At 49.9% G+C, this 22328-nt stretch overlaps 1 protein-coding gene across 1 annotated transcript; it reads right to left on the reverse strand.

Moving 5' to 3' along the window:
* Window positions 1-640: 640 nt before the first annotated feature.
* On the reverse strand, window positions 641-8879 carry fhl3a (four and a half LIM domains 3a). Its single transcript, XM_035389936.1, has 5 exons — window positions 8676-8879; window positions 7635-7809; window positions 3037-3206; window positions 1078-1264; window positions 641-858 (listed from the first exon to the last, which is right to left on the reverse strand). The coding sequence occupies exons 1-5, from the start codon at window positions 8829-8831 to the stop codon at window positions 707-709; spliced, it is 840 nt and encodes a 279-aa protein (XP_035245827.1). The 5' UTR covers window positions 8832-8879; the 3' UTR covers window positions 641-706.
* Window positions 8880-22328: the final 13449 nt, after the last annotated feature.

Genomic DNA, 22328 nt, shown 5'->3' on the forward strand with positions numbered 1-22328 from the left:
ATTTGGTGGGTGGGAGGGTTTTTCCCCAAAACTCCCTCGATTACGGTGGGGCTCAACGAGGACGACTACGGAAACCAGCCCCAGATCACACTCGACGCTCCTCTTCAGTTTGGCTATCTTAACACAGCTGGGCGCTCGTTTTTGTGCTGGTGTGGCAAAGGCAGGCAGTGCTACTGGAGCTGACTGCCATTGTTTGCTGCCGGGGGCAACGAGTTTGTCAGATTCAGAGTGAAGCCTGCTTGACACACAATGGCCGCCCTGGCTCCCCTTCCACCCCAGCTGTTTCCGTAACTCCTGTTGCAGATGAAGGGAAACCCGGGCAATCGGCACCGGCAGGATGAGGTGGGGAAGCGGGGGACTGTTTTGTGATAAGCGAGCCACGCTTCGACTGAAGGCCGCAGACTGGCAACAGCTTTGTTTTTTTTTTCCCCCCAAACATTAAAAAAAAGGGTTTCGCTTGTGTGTAGACGCTGTGAATGTGTGTGTGTGTGTGTGGGGAAATGTGTGATTAGTGAAATCTCTCTTTGGTACAGTAAGGAGTGTAAACACCTTCGTAAGCCTCAGTAAAACGATGAAAGGGAGCTGGGGTGCCATCAGCCAGCAGGCCTTAGTATTTTTTTTTTTTTAAAGCTTTTTTTTGTTTTTGTTTTTTCGTTTGGTGTTAAGGCTGTGAGGTGGGCGTGGCCTCGGGGGGCGGGGGCGGGGCTTATAGGCTGCTGTTGCACTCGCGGCACAGGATCTCGTCCTGCGCGGGGAAGAAGCCGGCACCCACGAGCGACACGGAACACCGCGAGCAGGCGAAGCACGGCTGGTGCCACTGCCGCTCCTCAAACGAGATGTACTTCCCCCCGCCGAAGCCTGCGCGTGGGGGGGGGGGGGAGAGAGAGGAGAGAGAGAGATGGGGAGATGGAGGGAGAGGGGGAAAGAGAAAGTGAGAGCATTAGACCACTGAAAGTCCCCAACAGCACCTTAAACACATTTTGTGGGTTTGATTCATAGAAAAAAGCAGAAAGCAACAATGGCCGCTGATTCAGACCATATCCATCCCTATGCCTCATTTGCAAGGGCAAGAGTCACCTGTGATTGGCTTGCTGCAGGCCTCGCACTTCTTGGCGTACAGGCTGCCGAAGCACTTGAGGCAGTAGGGGCTGTCCTCGCGGGAGGTGAAGTGCTGGCCAGCCAGCTGGACCTTGCAGCCCGTGCACACGAAGCACTCCTTGTGCCAGGGCTCCTCCCGATAGGTCACGCCCCCTTTCGTCAAGACCTGCAGTGGGGGGGGGGGGGAGGGGCTACAGCCGTCAATCACCCTGGAACATCCATTATGACATCACACCTACTTTCAGACTCATATAACCATCATACCCACTTCCTGCCTCATACACCCATCATACTCACTTCCTGCCTCATACACCCATCATACCCACTTCCTGCCTCATACACCCATCATACTCACTTCCTGCCTCATACACCCATCATACCCACTTCCTGCCTCATACACCCATCATACTCACTTCCTTCCTCATACACCCTTCATACCCACTTCCTGCCTCATACACCCATCATACCCACTTCCTGCCTCATATACCCATCATACGTACTTTAGTCTAATGTGCCCACATACATGTGCACTTTTTAAAAATTTAATAAATTCCACAAGTGGCCCCATGTAAACGTACTGCCCTGGAAATGAGTATCAGAGGTACAGGAATCTGGTGCAAAACCTGCTTTAAAACTGTAAAAGCATTTATTAATTACATATGAGGACACATAAATATTTATAGAAGTGTTGATGTTAAGGGTTTGTTGGCCTTCCTCAAAATAACAAACAGACATTAAAAGGAATCCAGTAATACACAAGTCTTTGATTTGTGCAAATGTCCTCCTTTAAACGGGCTTAACTATGCAAACAATTCATGCCAATTACGGACCATAAACAAACAGTTAATTAATCTCACTGTTGTCTGCAGTTGTTCTACTCGGTTGCATAAATTAAAACATTCAAATGCTAGATAATCCAGTTATTATTCACGCTTGTTGATTAAACCGAACACATTGAAAAGGGATTAGCGTTTCCCTAAACGGGGGAACGAGGTTGCGAGATTGTGTTTTTTTTTTTGTTGTTGTTGTTGTTGTAAGACTCTTTCTGTCTCAATCGGGAATTTTCCAGTTGCAAGACAACGGAATATCAAACAGTGTTTGCGTGATTCGCCACAACAAAAGAGCAGTGTTTAGACGAAGAAAAAAAAACAATTCTGATTCACAACCGTAAAATGAACGCGGACAAAAGCTGCTTTGTAGGGACCACTGGAAGCTCTGTTATTGCTCAGCTCTGGAGTTCCCAAATGTGCAGCGATGCTAGGGCTAGGAGCTAGCGTACGCTAGGCAAAGGTCATTCGCCGTGACCGCCATCTTCTGGGCCAAATAAAGGGCCGAGTCTCACGATACTGTCAAACAAACATGGCTGCCGCCCTTATGAATCCTTCTAGAGTGTGTATGTGTGTGTGTCTGTGTGTGTGTGTTAGTAGGCTGTATTGATAAAGCAGCGGTTTGGTGAATGAGGAGGCACTGGAGTGGGTACTGGCCCGTGGGCTGTATTGATAAAACAGTGGAGGTTTAATGAGTGAGGGGGCACTGGAGTGGGTACTGGCCTGTGGGCTGTATTAATAAAGCAGTGGAGGTTTGCTGAGTGAGATGGCACTGGGGCGGGTACTGAGGGGGCACTGGGGCGGGTACTGAGGGGGTACTGGCGCGGGTACTGAGGGGGCACTGGGGCGGGTACTGAGGGGGCACGGGCACGGGTACTGAGGGGGCACTGGGGCGGGTACTGAGGGGGCATGGGCGCGGGTACTGAGGGGGTACTGGCGCGGGTACTGACGGGGTACTGGCGCGGGTACTGAGGGGGTACTGGGGCGGGTACTGAGGGGGTACTGGGGCGGGTACTGAGGGGGTACTGGCGCGGGTACTGAGGGGGTACTGGGGCGGGTACTGAGGGGGCACTGGGACGGGTACTGAGAGGGCACGGGCGCGGGTACTGGCCTGCTTGCAGCGGGTGCAGCGCGGGGCGAACTTGTTCTCGTAGCAGGGCACGCAGTAGTGCTCGTCCTTGTCCGGGATGAAGGACTTGGAGCCGATTGGCTGCTCACAGCTGTGGCAGATGAAGCAGGTCTCGTGCCACGTGCTCCCCCCATACTCCAGCTTCCGTGTGCCTGGGGGGGGGGGGGGGGGGGGGGGGGGGGGGGAAGGGAGGGAAGGAGGGGGGAGATGGGGGGAGAGAGACAGAGGGAGAGGGAGAGAGAGAGAGGGATGGAGGGGGAGAGAGGGGTGGGAGAGGGGGAAGAGAGGGAGGGTGAGAAAAAGGGAGGGAGACAGACGGAGAGAGGGAGGGAGGGAGGGGGGAGGTGAGGGGGAAGGAGAGGGAGGGTGGGAAAGATGGGGAGAGAGAGAGAGAGGGAGAGAGAGGGAGGGAGAAAGGTAGAGAAAGAAGGGGAGAAAGCGGTGGGAGAGGAGGAAGGGAGGGGGAGAGTGGGAGGGAGGGAAGGAGAGAAAGAGAGGGAGGGTCAAAGTAAGTGGGAGAGAGAGAGGGGGGAGAGAGGGAGGGTGAGAGTGGAAGAAAGAGAGGGAAGGGGGAGCGAGATGGGGTGAGATACAGAGAGGAAGGGAGGGGGAGAAAGTGGGGGCGAGAGAAGGGGGGAGACGGGGAGAGAAAGAGTAATGGGAGAATGAGAGGGAGATAGAGATGACTGTTATATTTGGATGTTAAACAATATGACAAAGATAAATATTTAACATTTCCTACTGCATATGTTCTGTACTGTATGTGCTGTGGGAATACTGCTCCAGCTGTTCTGCCAATGAAGTGGAAAAACAGAGAAAGAGAGAGATAAAAAACAGAGAGAGGGAGCAAAAGAGACAGGAAGAGAGGAAAGAGAGTAAAGATTATGTGCAGTGGAGCATAGTTTACATGCAGCAACTTTGAAAGAGAGAGAGAGTGTAAAAGATGGGGAAACTGAATGGAAAAAGAGGTTAAGAGTAAAGAAAAGAGAGAAAAGAATGATGAAGATGCAAGAGGGAGAGAAAACGAGAGAGAGACAGAGAGATAAAAACAGGAAGAAAACAAAGCACAGGAGAGAGAAACTGCATATTGACACTATGTATGCAATGTTCCCCGGCCAATCACATGGCAGTGCATTCTGAGACACTGGTGCAGCACTTGCTGATTGGACAGTGAGAGTGAGTGACAACGCCCTCAGATTGTACACAACTATACATTAAGCGAGGATGAGTGACAGGAGAGGGATCCAGTTAAAGGAGACACAGCGCTCTGCAGTGTGCTAATATCATTATTTGGAATCAATTCCATTTCAGGTTCAGTCGAATCAGGCAATTAATTTAAATTCAACTCAATGACTGAAAAATCATCACAGAGTATTAAAACTGTTTTTAGATTCATGAATTGACCTGACCTGATTTTATTGAAAGAGAACTGACCTCCCTACTCTGGTTAGTGTACATAGCAATTTGCACTCACACACACGCACTCAGTCACACATGCACTCACACACACCCACTCACACACGTACGCACATATGGTATTAGTTGACGCTCTGTCATTTCCACAAATATAGTTACAATAATGTAATGATAATCTCCATTCGTATGGGGACGTTCCTGTTTATTCTGGTGATTTGATCATGTCTTTTTGGCAGTGGGGCTGCTGAGGAATGCACACGTGCTGCTCATCTCCATGTACATCTGCCGCCATTTTAACGGCCTTGTTGCCCACTGTCACTGTGACAGCTGTACTTGTTTGCCATATTAAAACGTTTCATTCTCAAACATTTAAGCCCATGGCGGCAATCTTGGCCAAGTCCTTCACTAAAAAAAAACAGAACAAAAACAAATAAATAAAAACTGACTTTTGCTCTGTGGATCTTTCCGTTGAACGAAAGGAAACATTACAAATGAAGAAGTACATACAGTTCCCCCGACATCGTGCATAACGACAGACTGGAGGCAAACATGACATCACAGGCGTTTAGCAGACGCTCTTATCCAGAGCGACTTACACAACTAAGAGACAAAGAGTTCGAGAGAGAGAGAGAGAGAGGGAGTTGGAAAGAGAGAGAGAGAGCAAAGGAAAGGGACACAGAGAGAGAAAAAGAGATTAATTAAGGGTGTAAAGTAGAGTAAGGGTGTAAAGTAGAGTAAGGGTGTAAAGTAGAGTAAAGGTGTAAAGTAGAGTAAGGGTGTAAAGTAGACTAAAGGTGTAAAGTAGAGTAAGGGTGTAAAGTAGAGTAAAGGTGTAAAGTAGAGTAAGGGTGTAAAGTAGAGTAAAGGTGTAAAGTAGAGTAAGGGTGTAAAGTAGAGTAAAGGTGTAAAGTAGAGTAAGGGTGTAAAGTAGACTAAAGGTGTAAAGTAGAGTAAGGGTGTAAAGTAGAGTAAAGGTGTAAAGTAGAGTAAGGGTGTAAAGTAGAGTAAAGGTGTAAAGTAGAGTAAGGGTGTAAAACAGAGTAAGGGTGTAAAGTAGAGTAAGGGTGTAAAGTAGAGTAAAGGTGTAAAGCAGAGTAAGGGTGTAAAGTAGAGTAAAGCGAGGACGGTCTGCAAGGCATCCGATTGGTCATCAACCTCGCAGGGCAGCCATCGCCGAGCAACGTGGTAGAAAATTGCGCCAAGCCATGTGATTGGTCAGATCGGTTTACTCCATGGTAACAGTGGAGAGGTTGTACAGCTGAAGTATTAGGGATAGCAAAATGTTTTGTTTGCGGGTTTTTTTTTTTACTCCAAAAACCCAGGGAAAATCCATCGCCATTCGGTTCGCGGAGACGATGCAGACGGTTTGCGCTTCCAGAAGACTCCGGGCTGGAGGACACGCCAGAGCTCTTCCCGCGACCCTCTCAACGCTCGGAAGATAAACCGCCGTCTCCTCGTCCCTCTTTCAGGAAGCTCATAAAGCACTTGAGGCCTGAACGCCTGATTGTAAACCGCCGGGCCGGTCACAGGGGGGTCCTGTCGGCTCTGTCAGCACGGGACGTGATTTAAAACGGGGGGGGGGGGGGAAGAGGTTCCGAGGAAACCCCGCCTCCACCGCGATCGGCCCGAAAATCCGAGCGGCAGCGCCGCACCGCCCTGACCCGCGGGGAATCGGTCGAAATATGTCGAAAAGGAGACTCGATTTGATTTGATTGAGGCTTTTAGATTCATAAAGGGGATCGACACAAAGTGAACTACAGGAGATTCTGCAGGTTGAGTTCTGTTAGTAGAAACGAGGGGGCATGAATGGAAATTAGCAAAAGGTAAATTCCGTACAGACGTTAGGAAGAGTTTTTTTTTTTTTCACGCAGAGAGTAGTCAATGTGTGGAGTAGCCTGCCAGGTCACGTAGCAGAGGCAGCAGAAGCTCTGGGGATTTTCAAGACTAGGCTTGATACGGTGTTAAGATACTATCTAGTCTGTAGGTAATCAGAGCGCTAATTTAGTCAGGAAAATGGCGGGCATTGTTGGGCTGAATGGCCGGATCCCGTCGTTATGTTATCCTACGTTAAAAAGCGTAGAGGCGTTGAAGCCTGTTCGCCGTTTCGCAAAACCAGAGCAGGTGCCAGCAGCCTGCCATTCTGAATTAAGGCCTTAGAGGCGCATCGTAACGGGAAGAGACATTCGCTGGGCCCACCTAACATTAAGAAAGCCTCCCTGTAACACTTCCAGTCCAGTGCTACTGCACCACCAGCACGTAGCCACAAACATTTCAGCCATGTCCGGAGAACAGCCTCCACGACCTAGCGTCGCAGTGCAGCGACCAAAAATCTCAGGGGTGAAAGGGTAAGAGCTAATTTCTTTATTTCTAGGGAGACAAAGATGAAATATCCCAACCCTATGAGCAAAAATGGCAGTGTTCCGTCTGTGCTGATTTGTTATTTTAGGGCTTCTTCCCTTGGCCGCGGTTCTTTCTGGAATACTTTACGGGCTAATCTCTCCTCATCATCACACCCTGGCGCGCTGCCAGGCCTGGGGATCTGGCTGAGAGATGGCTCGTCAGGCCAAACCGCCAATTACTCTGTCACTGCTGGAGGAGAGCCATTAACTCTTCTCTCTCCCTCTCTCTTTCTCTCCCTCTCCCTCTCTCCCTCTCAATCTCTCACTCTCAATCTCTCACTCTCTTTCTTAATTTCTCTCTTTCTCTTGGTCTCTCTATCTCTCTCTCTCTGTCCCTCTGCCTCTCAATTCAATTCAATTCAAATGAGTTTTATTGGCATGATATATATACAGTATACACATATTGCCAAAGCATGAGTAACAACAAACATATGAACAGAATGTTCCCCCCTCTCTCTCTCTCTCTATGAGGAGAGTTGACAAGGAGCATGGTGTACCCTTTTGTGTGTCTTTCATGATTGGTCAAGCCTTACCCTGAGAGTGTGGCTGGGGGTGGGGCTTGGGGAGGGGTTTTACAGGTGCGAGGGCGGGGCTGGGGGGCGGGGCTTGGGGGTGGGGCTTGGGGAGGGGTTTTACAGGTGCGAGGGCGTGGCGGGGGGCGGGGCTTGGGGGCGGGGCTTGGGGAGGGGTTTTACAGGTGCGAGGGCGTGGCTGGGGGGCGGGGCTTTGGGGTGGAGTATTACAGGTGCGAGGGCGTGGCCGTACCTGGCATGACGGTCTTGTCGCAGGCCACGCACTTGGAGGAGAACTCGTTGCAGTAGCAGTCGTTGCACAGCAGCGCCTCCTCCTGGCTGGTGAAGGGCTCGTCCGCCAGCGAGCGGTCGCAGCGGAAACAGCGGAAGCAGTGCTCGTGGTAGTGCCGGTCCTCGTAGAACAGTTCCTGGGGTCAAGGGTCAAAGGTCATCGATCATTCAATATAATCACAATAACAGACGAAACACAGAAACTCATAGAAATGTTAATTTTATACATTGTAACACACGTAAAACTAATTAAAATTCACGTATTAATATTGTCCAGAAACTGTGTGTGTGTGAGTGTGCAGGCCTGTGTGTGAATATACTTACATACCTACAGGACCAAAGTATTCATGGTATGTATTAAACATTAGCTAAGTAATATGACATAACACACATAGTGGCAAGCCCCATTTAATATTTAACAAGATACCTCAACTGAAAGTTCTCCTCATTTTAAAAATCACTCTACGGCTGGGTCTTTTTGGATAGAGGGAGTTTTACTTCATACTGAAGCCGTTAAGACATTTCACTTGTTTGGAATTAGTCAGGTTCCACATTGGCACTGTTTGAATCCAGAACCACTTCCAGACCCACTGTACATTAAGCTGCTATTTAACAGCCCTCATATAAAATGCACCTTTACAGCATCAGACAGTAAACTCCCGATTCCAATGATGACGAGGGGGGGGGGGGTCTCTTCTGACTTTATAACATTTGTTTCTGTTTACAAGTTCAGGGCAAAACAAAAAAAAAAGCAGTGGAGAGAAGAGAGGGTGACGGGGTGATTGTTTTACAGTAAGACCGTAAGACGAAAGGTAATGAGACAGAGAGAGAGAGAGCGAGAGAGAGAGAGAGAGAGAGAGAGAGAGAGGGGCACTGTGCCTGTTTTTGAGAGAGAGAGCGGTGTTTTTACGGTCTCTGTTCGGGGGCGGCTGGAATATTCCAAAGGCTGGAACGAAGCCGCCTCCCTTTTAGGTGGATTCCTATTGGCTGGCGTCCCACTCACCCTGGAGTCGTGGCCAATCAGCTCCTTGCATTCGTCGCAGGTGTTGGCGAACAGGCTGTCGTAGCAGGGAATGCAGTAGGGGCTGTCCTCTGATTGGATGTACTTGCGCCCGTACAGGGACTCCTTGCAGTTGTCGCAGTCGAATCTCTCGCTCATGTTGTTCTGCTCGCCCCGTCCTGACACTGGAACACCAAACAGACACACGCTGGGCTTTTAATGGCAGCATAAGGTGGTATAAGCTACATGCTTTTACACTGTAGGCAGGAATTCAGAAGATGCTCTGACCCAGAGTTACTCCAGGAATTCTACTGGTACCCAACAGTAACAGTAGAATTCCTGCAGCATACAATTTTAAAATAAAACATCTATTTTCGTCAATATTCAAAAACTAAATTCAACCTTTCATTCAATTCACGCGCTATTGCTTTCCCTGAAACCTCTTTGGGATTAGCAGCAGTGTTGTCACGCGTATTGTACGTATTTGAACTAGGTTGAGAGCACGCAAGAAATGAGAAATCCAGTGAGACCGATTCATTCGTTTGCCTCAAAAATGTTCTGTGGCTCGTGTGTTTAAAAAAAAAATCCATGTAAAATGGGGAAGGAAGTATGGTCCTGACTCACTGGACAAATGTGACTAAGCAACAAATTGGTGATGTCACTGCCAAAGAGGTCACATGCTAGGACAGGATATTACACATATTTCGCTTGTATTTGCTCAGCGTTTCATGGTCACGTCGTTATACGGCATTTCAAATGTGAATGCGTGAGCACAAGGGCAGGAGAAGGAAGATTAGAGGAAGATCCGACCAATGGGGAGCCTTAAACTTGAGGGTGGGAGGGGGGGGGGCGTGGCTTTCTCTTATCGGATTGGTCTGATGACACTCAGATAAGAGGAGAGAGAAAGAAAGGACAGAGAGAAAAGAAGGAGAGAAGGAGAGATCCCCGTGCTCGAACGTGGGAAGGAAAAGGGACAGGGTTGCATGAAGCACAAACGCACGCACACTTATTGGCTCAACCTGTTTGAGTTCACCTGTAAATATTTATGAAGCGCGTGAATCTGCAGTGGTGACCAGACCACCCACAGAGCGGGAGAGGTAGCAGGGTACCAACCCCGAAATCACATCTACACACCGCAGGCAAGGAGATGTGTACGTGTGTGGAGAACAGGACAAAGAAAAGGTGTGTGTATGTGCGTGTGCGTGTGTGTGTAAATGTAAGATTATGTGTGTGTACGACAATGGAAGAAGTGTGTGTGTGTGTGTGTGTGTGGAAATGTAAGAGTATGTGTGTGTGTGTACGACAATGGGAGAAGGGTATGTGTGTGTGCGTGTGTGTAAATGTAAGAGTATGTGTGTGTACGACAATGGAAGAAGTGTGTGTGTGTGTGTGTGTGTGTGTGTGTGTGTGGAAATGTAAGAGTATGTGTGTGTGTGTGTACGACAATGGGAGAAGTGTATGTGTGTGTGCGTGTGTGTGTGAGAGAGAGAGAGAGTATGGGTGTGTATGAAAATGGGAGAAAGAGCATGTGTGTGTGTGTGTGTGTGTGTTTACATATTGTACCTCTGTGATACTGGTATTTATGAATACCACAGCGTACAGTGTGACCCTCTTCACAAAGTCATTTTTGAAAGTGCTATTTGGATAACACAGCAGACCACATCATTTGTCATATTTGTACAATGTTGATGCAACACTGTGGCAGCATTATCAGGTTGCTATAACATTATGGGGACCTTGCCAAAGAGCCACACGTTCAGCTGGGACATTTCTTACACACAGAACACAGCATAACAATAATAATTACATCCCGGGCTATAATCAATACCGTGTAAAGTATGATGTGTTCATGAATGTATGTATGCATTACATTACATCACATCATTTCTCTGGCAAATGCTTTCATCCAAAGAGACAGACAATAAGTGCACACCGAAGGTCATGCATCAATGTATGTATGTATGTACGTATGTATTTGTGTGTATTATATATATGTACTGTATGTATGTATAAATGTATGTGTGTGTGTGTGTATGTGCGTATGTATGTGTGTGTATGTGTATGAAGGGGAGGGGGGGGGTCCCTGCATTGTAGTTATCTGCACAATGCAGCCCACGCAGGTTCCCGGGGTTCAGCCCCCGAACTCCGCTCATTGTGAGGCCCCATGAGGGCTGCGGGCCGCTCAGGCCCGGGAAGGCCGCTGCGAAGCTTTCAGCAGCCTGCCCCAGGACAGCTGGGAACGCTCCGGGCCCACAGATGCCAAACCCAGATACACACGTTTACACAAACACATGTTTGCTAGGGCCGCATTTTTCTGCTTCTCCGTGTCACGTTTGAATGTCAGAGATGAAGACAGGGGCCGGGCAGGGGGGGGGGCTAGCAGGGGGGCCCAGGCAGTTTGATGGGAAAATCAAATCCCAATGGTAAACCCCCCCCTCCCCCTCCACCCCATTGACCCCCTCACCCCCACTGCCCCCCCCCCCCTTTCCCCTCCGCCCCATCAACCCTCTCACCCCCCCCCCCCCCCCCCCCCGCCCCCCATGGCTCGGACAGGAACAGCACGGACGATGACATCAGAGACAACCCGAGAGGTGATTGAACCCAGAATCTGGGAACGGCAACAGATCTGATTGGGGGGTGGAGGGGTGGGGGGTGTGAGGAGGGTGGAGGGGAATAGGAGGGGATGGGGGGGGGGGGGGTGGGAGGGAATGGGGGGGCCGAGGGTATTGCTCACTGAATGAAAAAACAGATTCTCATAGCTGTTGCACACGATGTGCGAGCAACCTCAGAGTGGCAGAAGGTCCATTGACCCGTCTGTGTTTGGAACCAGGAAGTCCCGGGTTTGGCAGCCCTATGGTCTGTCACTGGGCACTCAGGCCCCTCCCAACTACAATAAGGGCGCGAAAGGAAGCCGGGAAGGGCGTGGCATCGCTGCTTGTGCCGCTGCGTCAGGGCGGGCAGGCTGGCAGCCCCTCCCGGTCCCCTCCCGTCATGTGCATTCTACTGTCTGCTGTGTTAACCCCTCCCCCCAGAACTCCCATAATGCTCTACTAAACTTCAAACAGCCTGCTGCTCGATTTCTGCTGGAAATCCCCCCAGGTCTACTCTCCTCCTGTGCAGCAGCAGGAGGGAGGGCACGGAGGGGGGGGGGTGGCGAGGCTGAATACTGAAATGTGTGTTTGGTTAAGGAGACACTTTGCACCCCATCCCCCGCCCCATCACATCAAAGCCAGGCTGGTGTGAGCTGCATGTTTGTGACTTCTGCATTTCATAAAAAGATGAAAAAAACCCCACAAAAAACAGGATAAATGTCAGCAGGGAGAGAACAGTCACCATGCTCCAAAGAATCATGAAAATGCATCAACACATTAACACATTTTTTTTACTAAGCAATCGATCGCTCAGCTCTTTCGAAGCGGGGCCCGGCGTAAACGCGCTAAACCGCAACGGCGCCGAGCCACACCGCGCCGCGCCGGAGACCTCACCTGCATTCACCTCCGTGCGCTCGACTGCAGGGTGACACACGCATGGCTAAGAGTCCCGACCAATCAAACGCGGCCTTCAACAAGCTCCAGGAGCCTGTTAAACTTGGGAAAAGATCCACGCAGGAGGTCAAGGCAGAAAGGACACTACTATTACCTTCTGCTTCGACTTCAAACAAGCACGGATCTCAACTTGCGGCTCACTCATTTTTTCATATAATTGCCCTTCTGTTTTTCCTTCCAGGACTGAAATGCTCGGTTGTTTTTCCTTTCACAAAGATGTACTGTACGGGAGGAAGACGTGGTTGAAATGATTCCTTAAATGGCCCAAAAGTAAACATCAGAAAGTGTGAGAAAAGTGAAAATCCAAACAGAAAGAGGGGCCTAAGGGCCAATGTCATCTCTGTGTGTCTTGGAGGGCTTTCTTACTGTTTCATGAGAAAGACGATCACAACCCAGTTTTCCCACTGCTGGAAAAAAACAGGCATCATGAACGAAATGGGAGGTGCTACCATGCGCCCACTGATGCTAACCAATCACTAGCGATGCTCCAGAGGGGAAATGATTTTGATTGGTTCAAACAGGTCGGTGATTGACAGCTCACTGTGGCGCCGCCCATCACGCAGGGTTTGCTTGCCCGTCGCTATGGTTATGGCCCATTCTATTTGTTTTAGCCCAGGCCCAGGCAGCGTTGCTCTGCAGGGGGCTGCTGGGAATCCTGTCCCACAGTAATCTGAGGAGAGCCGCCATTGGCTGCTTATTTTTACCCCCCCCCCCGAATCCCCCCCCCTCCCTGCTTCTCTCTAAAACAACGAGGGTGAGTAGTTATGAGCCACCGGCCTCTTCTCTACTAAAAGAGACTTTTTGAAAAAACTTTTAACTTCCCTTTATTAACAATAATAAATAGGACACCCGCAAACCACCAATACTGACACACACAAAGAAGAATTAGAGCCTAACTCGGAGAGGTGAGGCTGATGAAGGTTATCCCTGGACCATGTGACAGACCCCTGGGTCTCGGCTGCTGTCCTGGCCTAATCCCAAATGTACAAAATGGAACCATCTCCCGGTTCGGCTGGTGAGATAAAACCGCTCCCTTCTCAGTTTCAGCCGATGTGTGTGGTGAGCGTTCTGGCCCAAGATGGCTGACCCCTCTATCTCACAGGTGGGCTCTACACATCGGTGGTGGATGAGGTGAGTCATCAACCCCCCCCCCCCAGATGGTAACAGTTTGTGCACACCACCCACGGCCATTCATCCCGGATGACGAAGACGCAGATGTTAGAAATGACGACAAGGGATCGAAACTGCAAAAAAAATATTAAAAAGAAGATGAAAGAGCCAAAGTGTATTTTCAAAAATCTACTTCCTTATTAACGTGTTACTGATGATCAATGCCACAGCTTCTTCTATTCTTGGAAACACATGAAAGCTGCTGGCCTGTCCTATGAACAAAAATAGATCAGGATGAAAGAAAGAAAGCCAATCACATCTGGCGAGGTACAGCATCTATTTGCAGATGTAAAAACAGATCTGATGGGAACCAAGTCGGCTAAGGGCAGTTCGCTAACAACAGACGTTACAGTTATGATGTCACAATAGAACGCGGTCGCTAGCTTAGCCATGTCCGCGTGTTTGGGAATGTTTAAGTACCCCTCAGGTGAAAGGAAGTCCCGACAGCAGAGCAGGAAAACACCCCCCCCCCCCTCCAAAAAAAAGAAAACCAGACAGGATGCAGTTCCTCCCCCCCCCATAACAAAACGGCGCAGAAGTGGCGGCGTCCTACCCGGAGCTTTCCTGTCTCATTTCACAGCTCTGAAAACAAAGGCCATAGTTCCGAATACAACCGTGTCCCCCCCCCAAGCGAATAGTGGCCTCACATGCCCGCCCGCTGCCCCGGCCGGCCCGTCCCGGCCCACGGTCCAGGAAGCAGCTGAAGAGTGACTCAAGGTCTTCCTCCCGAATGTAGGCCGTCGTCTGCCCCCCCCCCCCCCCCCCTTCCCACCCCCCACCAGGCGGCTCTGTGGTCATAAGCATGTCTGAACCTGCCTTTGGCAAGTCCTGCTGCTATTGTGTCCAGCGCTGACCATCAAAGGAGTTTATTAATAACCCAGACAGGTGAGGGGCTGTGTTTGTGTTTGTGTTTGTGAGTGTGAGTGTGTGTGTCTGTGCAGGTGCTTTTCTGTGTGCGTGGACACAATATGTGTGTGTGTGTGTCTGTGTCTAATCCATGTATTTACAGTATGTGTCTGCATGTGCGTGTGCTCATACAAGTGTGTGCCTGCGTGTGCATTTGTGAATGTGAGTGTGTCTGTTTCTGTATGCATTTGAGCATGTGTTTCTGTGTGTTTGTGTGTGCACTTGTGTGTGTCAGTGTCTGTGTGTGTATACATGTGCGCAAGTGTGCTTTAAGACTTGGGTTAGATGTACATCCAATACATTCTGAGCGGTACACCCCCAAAATGTCCGAAACACAAACTCGGCCAACGTGTGAGCGTGACATCACCAACACGCCATGCGCCAGGCTCGTACGCCATTGGCTGCTTCATCGCCGGCGGCAGCGGCAGCTGGAACCAATAGAGAAACACAGCCGCCATTGTTTCAGCTCCCTCTAATTCTATATTTTTCTCTTTTCTGGGATTACTGTAACAGCCCCCCCCCCCCCCCCAAAAAAAAGTGCACATACACTACACCTCCAATTACATCACAAACACCTGTCTGTGATTTTCTTGCCCGGACTTAATGACTTGTTGTCGCTCTCCGAAAACAGAGTCGGCAGTCTACCTGGCAATTACTCTTTTCCATTTAATGCTGTCTTGTTTTGTTTCCCTTTCTCTTGGAAACCGAAGGACGGTGGCCTTGATTTCTCAATTTCAGGGTCCTGTACACCACAAACACGTCACTCTAAAAGTGTTCTGCACATACAGAACACAACAAGGAATTATGGGCAGTGTTGGGAAAACAAAAACCTAGCAGATATTTATTGTGTACTGCCAACTGGACCCTGAAGTCAAATTAAGGTCATCTGGGAAAAAAAAGTCAGAAAGTACAGTATCTGAAAATGGACTCCAGGGAGTATTTTATTGGATGTATCACCTACACCAAACACAAACTAACCGATACTTTCCAAGTCAGATTTATGGGTGAAAAGTCTGGCACGGTCAACCGGACACTAGGTCTTCATTTCTCAAGGAAGTAACTCAAGAGGACTTTTAAAGAGTGTAGCATGAAAGAAGACATGAGCAGAGTAAATGTCACGGGATGGGGGGGGGGGGGGGGGGAGGGGAACCCTAAACTCTCCAGGGTACAGGAATGATGACAAACAGTGTACAGAACAGACAGTGAGGCGGGAGTTCACGCAGAATAATCTGGTCATGAGAAACAGAGAGAGGGGGCCAAACACTGAGACGCCAGCTCAGGGGCGATGGCCTGTGTGTGTGTCTGCTCTCTGCTACAGCTTACCAGCATGGGAGGCAGGAAGGAAGAGAGAGAGAAAGAGGGGGAGAAGGAGAAAGAGAAGAGAGGGAGAGTGAAAGGGAAATAGAGAAAAGGGGAAATAAATGGAGCAAGAGCAAGACAAAAAGAAAAAGAAAGAGGAAGGGAAGGAAAAAGGCAGAGAAAAAGAGAGAGAGACACACACACACACACACACACAGCTTTTGCGCGGAAGCCAAGCCAGGCAGAAGCGACACACTGCGTTTGTGTAAACACACTCCGTCCATCTGTCTTCAGGCACTGTCCCCTGGACCCTGTCCAACCTCCCGAAAAAAAAAACCCTCTCTCAGGCCTGATCCTAACCAGGGTTTCGAGAAAGAGCCGCAGAGGCAGCCTGACATCTGAATACATCATCCGGAGGGCCGGGAGGAGGGGAACTGGGGTCACGTGTACCGAAAAAAAAACAAAAAACTACACGACCCGAAGACAAGAAGCGATGAGAAAGATAAACGAGTTTGGAAGCCTTAACCTTCCTACCAGGAGCCCCTGGCAGAGGTTTGGGTGCGAGTCTCATAATAAAGTCCTTCCTTGTGCTGCCAGATACAAAGGAGAGTGGACCGTCAACACCCAGAAGCCCTTTCAAACAAGTACCCAGAAGCCCTTTCAAACTATCACCCAGAAGCCCTTTCAAACAAGTACCCAGAAGCCCTTTCAAACAAGTACCCAGAAGCCCTTTCAAACTAGCACCCAGAAGCCCTTTCAAACAAGTACCCAGAAGCCCTTTCAAACAAGTACCTAGAAGCCCTTTCAAACAAGTACCCAGAAGCCCTTTCAAACAGCAGGATGACAGAGAACCGAGCCTGTATTCAGAGCTGAAATATTCAGGTTCAGAAAATAAAAGCCCTCTCCAGTATGGGTGGAAGAAACATGTGGTAGGACTTTTACTTTCTGACCCCTGGACTTTACACTCCTGCCTGTATTTAGTCTAAGAGAAGGAGAGCTGATCCAGGATCAGTTTAGGATTATGGGTGAGATTAGGTTAGGGCAGGTTTACTCACATCTGGGCCTGGAATCAAAATCCGGCCCCTGGTTTTCTTTCCTCCCAGGTAATTAACTGAACAGTTAGCGCTCCTGATTGGCCAAGACTGTCTTCACACCTGACTTCCAGGTAAAGGGAGGGTGGAAAACCAGCTGCTCTCAGATTTGAGTAACGGGGGGCTTGGGGCATGGTAAACCTGATTCCAGAACAGGGCTACTGCTTTGAGACGCTTTCCTAAAATAAATGGGGCCTCGCTCTGCACTGTTTTGTAAACTTAGTGGAGAAATCGAGGTGACTGTTCGACTGAACGTCTGTGTCACATTCCAGTAAACACCGCCAGGAAATTTCTGTGCAAATACACGCTGTTCCCACAACTTTAGCGCCCTTATCGCAGAGATACTGAGGGAATGTGACTGTGGGTTTGCACGGGGTAGTGATGGGGGGTGTGGTCTGATTGGGCGAGGGTGGGGCTTTTTTGTGGTGAGCAGCTGCCGACTCAGATACTGCAAATTGGTTCAGAGGGCGCCTTATCAAAGGAAGCAGTGTAATAACAATAACACACACGCGGGCACGCGTATGCACGCAGGCACACACACGCCCACACATGCACCCACACACACACGCATACACACACACCCACACATATACACACACACGCACACACACACACAGACACAGCGTACACACACACAGCAAAAAACACACACACACACACACACAGCGCAAACACACACACACACACACAGCGCAAACACACACACGCACACACACACATACACACACACGCACATACACACACACACACACACACGCAGGAGTAGGAGGGACTACCGGAAGGGCATAATTTCATGTGCAGTTAGCAGACCACTCACGCATACACATGCCTGCATGACAACTGGCACAAAGACAGGCCTTTTCACCCCCCCCCCCCTCCACACCCCCTGCCCCCCCCCCCCCCCACCCCCCCACACCAGCTTCCCTCATAAAGCGTGCAGGAATGTGTGACGTACTCAGACAAGGTTGTTACATGTAAACTATGCTCCAGTGCACACAATCTTTCACTCTCTTTCTCTCTCCCCTTTCCTCCCCCTTCTCTCTCTATACCTCCGTCCCTCTGCCCCTCTTTCACTCTCTCGATCCCCCCCTCTACCTCCCTCCCTCTGTCCCTCTTTCACTCTCTCTCTCTATCTCTCTCAATCCCCCCTCTCTCTTTCCCTCTCTCTCTTCTTCTTTCTTTCCCTCTCTCTCTCCCTCTCCACCTCTCTCTTTCCCTCCCTCTCCCCCCTCCCTCCTCTCTCTCTCTGCAGGTTAGCAGTTTTGCACTAGCTGGGCGATCAGGGGACTGATGCTGTTTATTCTCTGTTTATGCAAAGCTGGGGATTGGACGCTGTCGGCAAACAAACAGTTTTGGGACAGAGAGCTTGTCCCCCCTCCCTCCACCAAAACCCACCCCACTTACACTTTCATCCCAATCTCCTCCCACCCCCCCTTCACGCTTTCAACAGATCACTGGGCCAAGCAGCCGATGCCCCCCCCCCCCCACCCTCCCTTCTCACACGCCTGAGAGAAGCAAAAGCTATGGAATGCCCCACCCCCCTAAAAAAAGTAGAAACCCCTGGGAAAATACCAGACGTCCTGGGGCTGAAGTTTTGACTAAGATGCCCCCCCCCCCCCTGGCATTGTGTCTCCCCTAATCACCTGTGCTTTAACGGGGTTTGGGGGTCACCTGAGGAGAACGGTTACCCGCTCCGCTGGGACACAGCAATGTTGAGCTCGGATGTGGATGAGAAACCCCGCCCTCTCTCTACACTCGCTTTAGAACGCAGGGGTCCCACACTGCAGCGCCAGCACCAAACACTAACGGTCATCCCGCCATTTCTCTGAACTTTGAGACCTGCATTCTGCATATCTGTAAATTATCATTTTCATGGGAAGGTCCTAGTATAAGCCCTGCCTCCCCCTCCTGAATCTGTGCCACTCTATGCATGCCTGTCTGGAATGTTTTTGGAATTTTCTGGAAGTCAAAATTCCTAGTCAGTGTTCCAGAATTCCATTGCTTACAATTTACCAGCAGCGATTGTGACATCAGCATTAGAATGTTCAGTCGAGAACGTTCTAATCACATATTTGTGACATCACACCCTTTGGTGCAAATGAACTCAGGTAGACTTTATGACGCATTCCCAGCAACGCAGGACATGGGAGCGGTGGAAGGTGGAAGGTGGCCACGTTACCGGGGCAACCATGCGTCCAATGATGTATTACGGCACCATTTAACTGTTCGCTTTTTGGCTCCTGAAAGCTTTCAGCAGTGTGCACTGCTGATAGCTACAGAGATCTACAGTAAAATCCCAGCTGGGTAAACAAGCCGGATAATGTATACTGTTAGACGTGGACATGTACGCTACTGTAAAAAATGGGCCCTCGTAAAAAAAGTAGTCTGCTAAGAAAATCACACCGGATTAAATTAGGTAAGCAGTTCAGCTGCGTACTTCTGGATCATAAACCCTCCGTCCCCAAGTCTAGGACCTGGTTCAGGGTCTAGAGCGGTGTGTGAGTGAAGGTGTCTGCAAGCATCAGACCTCTACGTCAAAACCAGAGGGTGGGTGAAATTCCACATGGCATTTCTGGTATTTGTAGTCTAAGAACATAAAGATTCTCTCAAAAGATAAGCCACAGCGGTAAAAGAAATGCTAAAAGCCATTGTTTTGGCCACACCCTTCTTTAGATCAGAAATGTCCCAGGGTATAAGGACCATCGGAGGCACTGTGGTGTAGCGAACAGCACTGTCGCCTCACAGCAAGAAAGTAATCTTGAGTTAAAATCCTGACGAGGGTCTTTCTGTGTGGATTTTGCTCACGCTCTCTATGTCCATACGGGTTTCTGCCAGGTACTCCAGTATCCTCTCACAGCCCAAAGACAGCAGGCTAAACTGTGCTTGGGGCCTGAATTTGAGTGAATGGTGTGCAGGCCCTGCAGTGGATTGGATTGGATTGGAGGCCTGTCCTATTCCTGCCTCCCGCCCATTGCATGCTGGGATAGGCTCCGTGACCCTGACCAGGAACAATCGGTTTAAGAGAATGGATGGATGGATGGATGGATGGCTAATGACCCCCCAGCCCCTGGTGCGGTTTCCCTACCTGGCCTAAAGGTACCGGCGTGTTTTTCAGAGCAGACGCCGCGGCAGGTAAAAACCCGCGCAGGTAGGACCCCGCGCAGGTAGGACCCCAGGGCAGGTAAGGACCCCGCGCAGGTAAGGACCCCGCGCAGGTAGGGCCCCGCGCAGGTAGGATCCCGCGGCAGGTGCTCGCACACCGCAGGCCTTAAAAGGGGGGTCTGCTTCGGGGCTGGGATCGGTGCAGTCTGGGGCTCTGGGAGCGGAGCCCAGGCTGGGAACAGACGGCGGCTGGGCGCTACCCTGTCATTGGGCTAAGCGCGTAAGTGGCGGCTGCCTGTCGGCGGGGAGGGGAGGGGGGGGTTTGGGGGGGGGAGGGGCGCCGAGCCTCAGATGAAGGCGAACGCCGTAAACATCAAGGACCCGAAAAACGCACCGTCTGCGCGAGGGAAGCCCGCCACAGCTCTGTAATTCCTTCAGACACACACACAAAACACACACACACCTAATCACACACACACAAACATGCTGCACACACGCACACACACACACATACACACAGCATCCACACACATACATTCACACACCAAGCACACACACGTACACAGTTTGCATTGCACTTACTCAGTATGTAATAAGCATAGCAAGACTCTGCAACAAAATGTGCACAGCAGGGTTTCCCAAGCTTTCCAAGAACCCCAAATTAACGAGGGAGTACATTCTCCATGACACCCCTCTCACTGAAACAAAGCCAGACATTCATTAGAAATATGTCATAGTAATTAGCTTGTACTATACTAATACTATGCTTGTACTATGCCAGTACTATACTCGTACTAGGCTTGATTGGTGTGTATGTGTGCGGAACGTTTATAAAATGTGTTTTTTTTTTAAACACATATCCGTTGACCCCTCCCACGGCCCGACCGTGCAGCTGATGCTCCCATCCTGGGCGAAAGCCATCGTACGTTCTGGCCTCAGAACAGTTGGATCCCAGAGCTTTTTAGAAATTTCTCACTAGAAACCGGAAACGTCTTCGGATGGACCGTGCGGTTCTCCCGAACGTGGACCTCCAGTGCTGCCTATGGCTGTCCTGCGGGAACCCCGTTTCCCAGAATCCACTGGGGTTCCGGCGCACACACACACACACACGCACACACACACTAACACACACACACACAAACATATACACAGCACACACACACACACATACACACACACACACACACTCACACACACACGCACACGCACACACACGCACACACACACACACACACACACACACAAAACAAAAAACACAGGAGCCCCTGAGCTCTGAGAACCATCATGCCACGTCAGAACCCCCCCCCCACCCACCCCCCACCCCCTACCAACTGAAAAAAATTCAACAAAGATGACTCAGGAATGCCTTCCTACTGAAACATTTCCCTCGCCCTCCATCACCCCCTCTCTGCCCCCCCCCCCCCACCCCCGCCCTCTATCGCTGGTATGAACCCTGCCAAAGCAATGCCAAAAATACCTTGGCAGGGGAAACAGAAAGGGGGGAGGATGAGGAGAAGTCAATGGCAATTCTCCCACATTTCTATATACTGCAATATATTCAATATACTCTTCTGCAATATATTCAATACGTTCACTTCCATAATCGCAGCGGATATTTAAAACAAAAAAAGTTTTTTTTTTTGCTCATGTTTCTTAATTTTTTTCCACAGAAGAAGAAGCAAAAAAAAGAAAAGAAAAACAACATACATCAGGATTTCACATCTGGTTTGCATCGGCAGAAGAATGCGGCTTTCCGAGAGCAGTCGCTAAGCAGAATACAGAGAGCGAAGGTGCTCTTGTCTTTTTAAATTCTTTTTTTTAATGCTGTACATTTTTCTTCCAGTGAAAGCTGATGGTAGAAGAGAGGTAGAGAGGAGGAGAGCAGGAGTTGTGAGTTGTAATAAAGCAGTGAAGTTGTAATAAAGCTGTAATAAACGGATGAAAGAATGCAACTCGCACACAGAATAAATAAAGGCAGCCCTGGTGGCAGCCAGGCAAGCGGTGAATCATGGGAAGATGACATTTTCTTCCTTGTAAAGAGTCGAAAGGGGGAAGAGCAAGACGGGACCGAAACTGGGAATGACATAATGGAACGAGGGATGGAAAAACGAGTGCTGCGGAAGAAGGGAAGAAGGGCAGAGAAGGTTGAGAAAAAAACAGAGAGAGAGAGAGAGAGAGAACGGCAGGATGAGGAAGGTGAGAGTGAAAAAAGGAGGAGAAAAAGATAAAGAGAGAGATGGAGGGAGATGTGGAAGAGAGGGAAGGCATGGTTTGTGGAGGGGGAGTGGGGGGTGTCCTGGGGCCACAGGATGAGAGGGAGAGAGTATATTATTCCTCCTTCTGCAGACAAACACCATGCACAAATCGCCCCCCACCCACGCTACCCGTATGATGCTGATTTATGACCAAACATGGTCATCCCCGGTCTCTTTCCCCCTCGCTGTCCGTCACGGGGTAGTCTAGCAACCCCAGGCGGTCCAGATCCCGAAAGATGCTGGGGACTAGGATGGGCTCCCCTCCCGTACCCGAACCCGTACCTCTTA

Source organism: Anguilla anguilla, chromosome 1, assembly GCF_013347855.1.
Source record: "Anguilla anguilla isolate fAngAng1 chromosome 1, fAngAng1.pri, whole genome shotgun sequence".
Lineage (NCBI taxonomy): Eukaryota > Metazoa > Chordata > Actinopteri > Anguilliformes > Anguillidae > Anguilla > Anguilla anguilla.